This window comes from Lactuca virosa, chromosome 9 (genome assembly GCF_052849685.1).
Source record: "Lactuca virosa cultivar CGN04683 chromosome 9, Lactuca_virosa_CGN04683_v6, whole genome shotgun sequence".
Classification (NCBI taxonomy): Eukaryota; Viridiplantae; Streptophyta; class Magnoliopsida; order Asterales; family Asteraceae; genus Lactuca; species Lactuca virosa.
In genome coordinates, this window is record NC_136434.1 from 31,186,940 (window position 1) to 31,196,488 (window position 9,549).

At 36.1% G+C, this 9,549-nt stretch overlaps 2 protein-coding genes across 2 annotated transcripts; both read right to left on the reverse strand.

The window, feature by feature from the left end:
* Window positions 1-488: 488 nt before the first annotated feature.
* LOC145139095 (uncharacterized) lies at window positions 489-1,631 on the reverse strand. Its single transcript, XM_079073040.1, has 2 exons — window positions 1,028-1,631; window positions 489-952 (listed from the first exon to the last, which is right to left on the reverse strand). Exons 1-2 carry the CDS (start codon window positions 1,629-1,631, stop codon window positions 489-491), a joined length of 1,068 nt encoding a protein of 355 aa, XP_078929166.1.
* A 192-nt stretch (window positions 1,632-1,823) lies between these two features.
* LOC145135715 (uncharacterized) lies at window positions 1,824-3,740 on the reverse strand. Its single transcript, XM_079069960.1, has 3 exons — window positions 3,676-3,740; window positions 2,799-3,106; window positions 1,824-2,657 (listed from the first exon to the last, which is right to left on the reverse strand). Exons 2-3 carry the CDS (start codon window positions 3,102-3,104, stop codon window positions 2,037-2,039), a joined length of 927 nt encoding a protein of 308 aa, XP_078926086.1. The 5' UTR covers window positions 3,105-3,106; window positions 3,676-3,740; the 3' UTR covers window positions 1,824-2,036.
* Window positions 3,741-9,549: the final 5,809 nt, after the last annotated feature.

The window sequence follows — 9,549 nt, forward strand, 5'->3', positions numbered from 1 at the left end:
TGGAAAGGGATCGGCCATAGTCAACTCGGTTGACCAAATGGTAAAGAGAGAGGCTAAGTCTTAGATAGTCCCATTATCAAGGATCCATTGCCAAAGGAAGGGGCATTGGTTGCGAAGCTGCCAAATTTACCTAAGGATGTTAAAGTCAATAAGTTTGACTCTACTTCAGGTAAAGTCCATTGTCTAAGGTGCTGTTTGTTTTTCCGAAGTGAAACTGTCTGAAGTCTGCGGACCACCTCTGCAGCCCTCTGCAGCAGAAGAGGTGGACCAAAGTGCTGCAGACTGTAATGAGAAGCATGTTTGTTTTTTTAACGGCTGCAGATATTAAAAAATTTAAAATAAAATAATTTAATAAACCGAAAATAGTTTTTTAATACCAAAAATTTAATAATTGTAGTCTTAAAACATTGAAATAAAATTCAAACAACCAAATTAGTCTTACAATAACATTTTTAAATAAAATTCATACAACCAAACTTTAATAATTTTCATTCCATATTTTGCATCAATTGTTCGGCAATTTCATCTCTTAACTGGGTCATATATTCACGGTCCGCTGCAGTACCATGTGTTGGAATCTCATCTTCATCATTATCAACGACTGCATTGTTATTACGAACCGAGACATTTGGTTCGTCATATCGTGCAAAAAACTCATCACGTAGTCCCTTTCTTTTTATAAAATTATGAAGCGCAAAGCATGCTAGGGTAATGTTTCGTTGTGTAACCAATGAGAATGGTGCCATCCTCTTCAATATAGGGAATCGTGCTTTCAAGACACCAAAAGCACGCTCAATGACATTCCGAAGTTTTGCGTGTGCATGGTTAAATTTTTCTTTATTCGTTAATGCACGTCTTCGACGGAAATCTCCAAGCCAATACCTCACATTACGGTACGGTGCCATAAAACCTCGAATGTTTGCATAAGCGACATCACAAAGATAATATTTATCTGTAAAAAAATAAAAAAAAAAGTCATTTATTTTTTCAAGCTAAGATAAAACTATTTAAATAACAATAAATTTACCTGGTGGTGGAAGCGGGAATGGTGCATGTGGATTTGCTAATGCTTCTGATAAAATTCTAGAATCGTGTGCTATCCCTTCCCAACCGGCCACAACAAACGTAAACATCATGTTGAAGTCACATATTGCCAATACGTTTTGGTAACAATCGCCTTTTCCCCTACTTCTATATAAATCCCGTTTGTTTGCAGGGACAACAGCATGTATCAAAGTGCCATCAAGTGCACCAACTGCTCTCTTGAACACCCGTCGTAGCCTCCTATTATGTCCCGGAATGTTTGGATTCGGATTAAAAGAAGTTGGCACTATAATGTCATGTGCGAAAAGCAGCATTTTGTCCAACACTTCATGAAAAAACTTATGAATTGTTTGCTTTGAGTGTTGAAATCTCCGCTTGATAATCACATAACGTTGGTTATGACCGATCATCATAAAAAACATAGCCATCTTCTCCTCAACCGACACATGTTTGCTATCCTTTAACGCGTAGTTTACTCTAAAATGAGCACATAGCCGGACAAATGATTCACGGGACATGCGTAACACTTCAACACATTGTAGAGGATTGCGGTGAAGTAATTCTAATGTAAATTCATGTCCCGTCATTTCCGAATCGTTGTCCCGCACTCGTTTTACACCCCTTTTCCAAAAGTAGCGGACGTACAAGTACATTAGAATTATGAGTAGTATCTTTTTGTCGTGATCCATTAGGAACCTATTAATCAACACAAGTTACCAAATATAAAACTCAAGTACCAAATAACATAACCAAATAACCAAAATACATAATCACATAGTTCAAGTTCCAAATACTACAAATAACATTCAAGTACCAAATAACCACATACTACAAATAACATTCAAGTACCAAATAACCACATACTACAAATAACATTCAAGTACCAAATAACCACATACTACAAATAACATCCAAGTACCAAATAACCAAAAAACATAACCACATAGTTCTAACACATGCAATTAAAACCTAAACAATTCAAATATGTAAACTTAATGGACAATCTTTCCATCCTTCAATACTCCTAAACTTGTAGCTGTCATCTCGATCCATCCTCTTAATATTTGTGGATCATTAGGCAAATTTACCCACATCTCTCTCATATTCATGGTCCCTCCAAAAATATGATAAGCAGCAAATCGTAGAGGGTCTACCGGGCCTAACTCGAGTAACTCTAGCTTCTCTAAACATTGGGGAATTGTTGGCCCTTGAGTCAAATGTCGTAGAGCTTTCTGCATCTCCAATGCTAAATCATCAGCAGTAATAGAAGCTTTAGGGGAGGCACTAGAAGGTGGCTCAGGTGAGGCACTAGCAGCTCGAGGTCTAGGAGTTGAGGGTTTAGCTCTTTTGTTGGGGTTACCAGAAGGTGAAGCAGCAGAAGATGGTGGCTGAGTGGTATGATTGGAAAAGATATCATCCTCATCTATGTTAACAGAAGGGGTGTCCATAAGTTGTAGTGGTGCGACATGGAAAGAAGATGATCCATGTCCCGATGGTGTTTGGGATGTGGCATAGCTGAGATTACCAGAGGCACTATTTCCATCAAAGAGTTCTGCACAAAGCTCTGGAAACAACAATGGGACAGTTTTCAAAGAAGCGGCTTTCGGATGTCCCTAAACCCAATCAATGTAACAAAAGTAGTATAAGAATAAATGACAACTATATAAACAAAATACATATTAATATGTGTGTGTATATATATATATATATATATATATATATATATATATATATATATATATATATACATATACCTTTTTAAAGTCCTCCCACTCCTCATTTGTTAAGTTAAAAGTGTTTGTTTGAGGATTGTAAAGGTTGCCAGTTTTGTTTTTCAAGTATAACCATCCCGTGTATTTGGCTTTAAGGTTGTCATAGGCGTTTTTCAATTGTCTTTGACTCAAATCCACACCAAACTTTTCCTTAATGGTTGTTCCTAATTTGTTCCATGAATGTTTGTGCAAACTCAAACCTTTTCTACCCATATTTTGTACTTCTTCAATGCAAGTGTTCAATAAGAATTTTGTTTGCTCATTGTTCCATGTATGTTTATCTGCCATTGCTAATAAAAAAAACCATATGGAATACATACTTTAGCACACATAACCATATACCAACAACTTTCAGCATAATTACAACTTGTAATGATGAAAATAATCAATTTCAACAAAGATTATTCATATTTCAGCAACAATTATGACACTTCAGCAACATTTTATGACATTTGAACAATATTTCATGACGTTTCAGCAACAATTTGTGACATTTCAGCAACAATTTGTGACAATTCAGCAACAATTTGTGACATTTCAGCAATAATTAGTGACAATTCAGCAATAATTCAGCAATATTTCATTACAATTAAGCAACAACATATGACATTTTAAGCACAAATTGAAGAAATTGGGGCAAGAACAAAGATTCAAGAACAACTATTTGATATAAGGCATGAACTATTTGATAAGATTAGCACCAACAAGCAAATTCAAAGATTCAACAACAAAAATCAAACAATTAGTATGAAGCATGAACAATGAAGTAAAACACCAACAAAATCGAATTGTTGAAATATTCAAGACAATCGCTGCCTTCAGCAGCCAAAAACGAAAAAAAAAGAACAAGAAAACAAACCTGGAAGGACGACCGACGGAAGGGGAGAGGCCGGTGGGGGTTGCGCCGGAGGTGGCTGCGCCGGTGGTCGCTGCGCCGGTGGTCGCGAGGTCGAGAGAAGGTAGGAGAGCTCCGCTCACGATCGACTTGCTGGAAGAATGGAGGTGGCCGCTTTTTTTTTTAGGGTTTAGTTTTGAAGAGGTTAGAAGCAATTTTCAAGTGCTGTCCCAAGCAGAGGACGGGAAGAGGTTTTTAATTTCGAAGGCTGCAAAAAAACAAACAGCTGCGGGAAAGAAAGTGCTGCGCGTGTGCTGCGCCGCGCAGCACAAAGAGGTTTGAAGAGGTTTTTAATAAAAAACAAACAACACCTAACTATATTAACTTCCTACTTGGGGATTCTTATTACATGATGTGACTGGGTCACATGTTGATGTTTGAAGAATCAAAGAAAAGTGAAGAAACTTAAAGAAAGAATATGCTGAATCTGATCGCGTAGATGGATTTCTATCGCATAGTTTGAAGATCGGATTCTTGAGCTACTTCTTAGGAGTTATGATATATTGCTTAGGAATAGATAACAACAAAGTTTTCATGTGCTTTTGCACTGTAAGGATAGTTTTTTCCGCAAAGTTTTTAAAATAAAAGGAAAATTTTTGATTTTATTTATTTTAAAATATCATTACAATGGCATTTGTGAAAATCTTTGTTGCTTATAAGATTTGATTAAGAGCAAGAGTGGAAATATGAATTTGATTCTTTCATTTGTGGTAGTGTCCAAATTTACCAAATAAGGAAAGATTCTCATCACCCAAGTTTCAGTTGGATAGAAACTTGGAATCATGCAAGTTATATAGTATGATGAATGAGAATTTTCAACTTTGGAAAATTAAGACTAGTTCCTTGTTCACATGTATATGTGAGTCAAGTGAAGGACTAAGGGATCGAGTACACATTCTTGTGCACTGATCAAGTCCACCATAAAAGATCGATAAGACTATTCGTCATGATTTACTAAGGGTTAGTAAATATGATTATACTTACAAGCTTAAGTATAATTCCGAGACATTGGAAAAGTTTCAATGTATGACATAACGAATGAGAAGAAGCAAATTAGGCAGAAGGATAAAAGTTTCTCAAATCTGAAAAGATGGGAGAGTACTTTAGTATCATATTTTAAGATCATCTTAATGATTTTGAGACCTTATCACAATTCATCCTCTAAGTGCATTCTGATAGTTAAGAAGAGGAGTTATGAACTGTTGAAGTGGTTAAATCAAGAAGATGATTCATACATCGTTCCAAAAACAATTCTTAGAGTTATACTCTAAGATTGTAACTTGAGTGACATGTCTTAAAAGATGTTTAAAAACACTTGTCAAATGTAAGAGTAAAATTTTTCTACTCTTGTACATTTGAAATTGGTAATTTGTGATGTTTTGGATAAAACAAAGATCAACTAAGGCCAATTGTGTTAAGTGTCTGTCTTGATTAGAATCCACACTATCTCTTGAATATTTGGCAAGAAAGTCTTATAGGTCAAGGAGACAGTGGGAGTCTAAAAGATCCTGAAAGGGTTTCAAGAAGTAATCAAGAATAAAAACCTGTATTTCATCACTAGCACACAACTAGAGGTTTATAACCTATCGTGTTGACATTTCTATGCCCATTCCAGTTAAGTTGGCTATACATTTGAGTTCTACATGTTCTCAATTGTTTGTATAGCTACTTGGAAGCAATGGCAGGCCCTTGAGCTGCCAGGTGGCAAGAAGTTAAGATTGCACAAGTTCAATCCATATGAGTTAGGATTTGTCACTAACCTAGTCTTGTGATTATGGTTTGACAAATTCACATGGATAAGAACACATACACCATAAAATCTAAGTGTCATAAGGTTTCTCTCTGATTCATGAAAATGATGGTGAGGAAATTCTTTCACTAAGTAGATTTTAATTAGATAGCAATTGTGATATTTGCAGTTCTCAAAGTCTTTAGTGGAGCGTGCGTGGTTAACCGGCATACTAACATTGACTTATGAGAAATGGCAAAAGGTCTAAACAATTGAGACTATGATTACGGCATCCCTTTTCATAGTTATGAAATTGTTTAGACACACATGTGAGCTATCTAAGATAAGGTGTATGATTTTGATAAATTCTTATCAAAGCAATCTAGTATCAGAAATCTGAACTTTGGTAAGAATGTCAATAAAGTATTGACTTCTAGAGGTCCAGTTGTTTTCTGGATACATGTCAAAGCTAGTGGGAGCATAAGTGTTATGCTAATAATCATCATGTTAGTGGGAGCATGATAATTATGATAAGTATTGCAAGTTAGCAATGTTAATTGTAGAAAACAAAAGTTTCAATTCGTGAGGTTGCAGGGGTTGAAAAAGTTGTTTTGCTATAATTAAGGGAGAGGAAATTATACTTCATTTCAATTCTAAAAGGCTTAGATTGAGATTTTAATCATCTTAGTCAAGAATATATATATGAATTTTATGTTGGTTTGGTTCAACTTAAGAAAATTCTATATATTGCGTTCTCAAATTTCGATTATGATTACGACATCCCTCTCATAGTCAAATTTTGAGAATATGGCAAACAAAAAAAATATTATGGCAAAAGACTGGTCTAGAACCATGTTATGTGAAACATCATGAATCGTGTCCCATTTACTTTGGGTACAAGATCGATTACATGTGCTATAATATTTATCCTTTCTGAATTTTCCAAATGCCTTGGGGCGTTAAGGAGGAAAATGTCGAGAATTGGATATGACTAAAGTGATTAAGCAATTGTCGAGGACAATCTAAGGTTTACCAAAGATTGGTTGCTCAGGGACAGTTGGAAGTATAGTGTTAATTTTTGGAAGGACCATATTGACATAGTCTGAAAAGAGGCAACTCTTGTTCAGATGTGGTAGTCAAAATGGGAATATAGAGTTGTCTTCATAGGTGGAAGCAATTTGTGTAAGGTTAAAGAAACTTAATGCAAGAAGCATGTTCAAAGCAATGCGCTTTGAATCTGAGACATCGTTTCCATGGAATTGCTCTCTATTGGGATACTCTGTAATGATTGTTGCCAAGCCTTTGTGGCTTTGTGCATAATCATTACAAGAGGAACAGTGCATATAAGTTTAAAATCTAAACAGATTTCGATAAATGATAGGAATTTGGAATTCTTACATTTAAGACAAGGAATTGGGAGTGTGAAAAGAGAATCATTGAAATTATGTTCAATTGATCTAATTCACAAAGAAAAGGATCATAGACAAACATAGAGTTCATACTTGGTGTATGGCAAAGCTATTGTTTAGGAAAAAAACATAGTGTACATGCTTGGAGCATGGGACAACTAGTGTTTTTAATTCAAGTATAAAGTTGATAAAACCGAAACAATGAATAATGAGTAATCAGTATGATGATAAATAGAAAGAGTTTTATTTATATTCATATGTTTTGATACCATATTAGATTCATTTATTCTTGTGTTTCACTTTGCATGTTTTGACTTCCATAATAACTAGGTTATTCTTTCGGAATGACTAAGTTATTCAAACCATCCACAGTCGGTCATATGTTGGAAGTAGATATGAATCAAGACTGTCATGGGTTGGCTTGTAGAGGTCCAAGTTGGTGGACAAAGTTGTGCTACAACACTCATGAGTGCTCATAAGTTCTGAGTATTGGATTCAACCCGCGCTCATTTGAATCACTTCATGGATTTTATCACGAGTGATCATGAGACGATAATATCTTATATTCTTCAAACCTAGAGATATGAGTTGTTACTATGAGTTGATAGTACATTGATTGCACGAAAACGCATTGGTAACTCGATGTTATAAAACGTGCCTTTGTGTATGATTCAACAAGTAGCAGAACAAGCCATATGAGTCGAAGTTTATCCGTTCCTTTTACCTTCGGGATAAAAGCGATATCTGTGGGCCCCTCGATGATTTAATGATGACACATGAGTGCTTGGCCAAGCCAGGACTGATTTGATTTGTTCAATCAGTCAGTCGTCATAAATCGGAAATCAGGAAACAACAAATGGACAGAGAGAATGATTATAATCCATGTCTCAGTCCATATGATATCTAGAATGGAGGAATATATGATCCCTTATCTAATGGACAAGTCATTCACAAGGTCAGAGTTCGACAACGACTTTAAGAGCTACGATTGCCAGTTAGGTTTTGAAGTCATACTCAATAATAGTTTTAGACTTATCCAAGTGGGAGACTGTTGGATTAATGTCTAAGTCCATAACTATATTTGGTATGTACTTGACCCGACCCGGCATGGTCCATTTGGGTTGCACTTCACCGACACAGTTTATATGGATAGTCTTTTGAGAATAGTATATTTATGATTTATATTAATATATTATAAGTTCTAATATATTAATATGGAATCATATTATTTAATTAGTATTGATCAAGACTTAATTTAGAATTAATTAAGTGATCAAAAATGAACTAATTAAATATGGACTCTTATATATATGGAATGGGCCAAGTTCATTTAGCTTGGGCTAAGCTTTCATGGATAGTCCATGGAGTGTGTAACCCATGGATCATATGAAATGAAAGGTCATGGGTTTAACCCTAGTCTCCACACTATATAAAGATGTCCTTGGTTGGTGAAATTGGGACAAGTGTGGGTACACTAAGAGGGCTAGCCGATTTCACTAGAGAGAACCAAAGTATTCTTATTCTCAAAGTCTTCCAAGGTGTTTTGGTGATTTGTGATTCCACTTTAGGCTTCCACACTATTGGGGCTAAGCTCTTAAAGCTTGAAGACATCAAGCTACACCAAAAAGGTATGTCATCTAACTAGTCTTTGTAGTATAGTTGCCTCATAGTATGCTAGTTACGATTAAAGCCTTGGAAAGTTCTTATTTGCATGTATAATAGAGAAAACATAGATCCAAGGTTTATAGGGTTGCATGTACACCATAGGAGTGTTAGAATGCTCAAAACCCAACATGAACTACATATTACTTTGTCCTATCGTGATGAGACCATAAAATCGGACCGACCGATGATTCGTCAAACCAAATATCTAATTCTCCCCCACTTAGGGTTCGAACCATCATCGACTGACGTCTGCAACACTAAGGCCTCAGACCAACTTAACCATGATCATACCCGACTTGACTTTTAGAATGCATAAGCAACACGAAATGATCCTTCGAACAAGAAAACTATGAATCTCAGATGGAGACTTCGAAGACTTTTCTCCCAACATTGTCAACTAAACTTAGTGAAATCGATCAAAACCTATTAGATAGACTAGGCACCTTCCGAACTGAACTTACGCAAATGAAAACTTACACTTGGAAATTTAATACACAACTTCATCCTCCTCCTGAGACACCAAGAATCCCATACAGATGCTCAAAACATAAATCTGACAATCCCAACACATCTACAAAACTCTCCTACTCCAAATAGGAATAACTCGATGTATCCTCTGACACCCTATCTTTTCGAATCCACGATATGTATTCCCATTACGACATAGCCTTTGCCTTGGCCATCGAACAATAAGAACAAACGAGTCTCGTACATCCCTTCATTGCAACATAGAGATGATTTACTGCGGACCATACTTCACTTTCTTACAACAACACCGATGAGGAGATCACCATCTCCTATCTTTACCATCGACTGAAAACATATGATACCTTCCCCCTCGCGCACAGGAGGCAAGAAAAACACAACCCTGATGCAGAAGGTAACATCACTTTCCATCGACTGACCATTCAGCCTCATGCTGTAATCCTTGAGTCAGTCATCATAGCGGCTTCCTCCATGAGTACCGTGACTCAGTCTGACACTTCTTCACGTAAGGCCATCGAGGCCTTTTAATCAGCTAACTCACACAGTTCA

Coding starts and splice junctions, on each gene's coding strand:
- LOC145139095 (XM_079073040.1), bottom strand. CDS start 1,631: ATGACGGGACATGAATTTACATTAGAATTACTTCACCGCAATCCTCTA. Junction 953..1,027: donor ATTCCCGCTTCCACCACCAG/GTAAATTTATTG, acceptor ATTTTTTTACAG/ATAAATATTATCTTTGTGAT.
- LOC145135715 (XM_079069960.1), bottom strand. CDS start 3,104: ATGGCAGATAAACATACATGGAACAATGAGCAAACAAAATTCTTATTG. Junction 2,658..2,798: donor AGTGGGAGGACTTTAAAAAG/GTATATGTATAT, acceptor GATTGGGTTTAG/GGACATCCGAAAGCCGCTTC.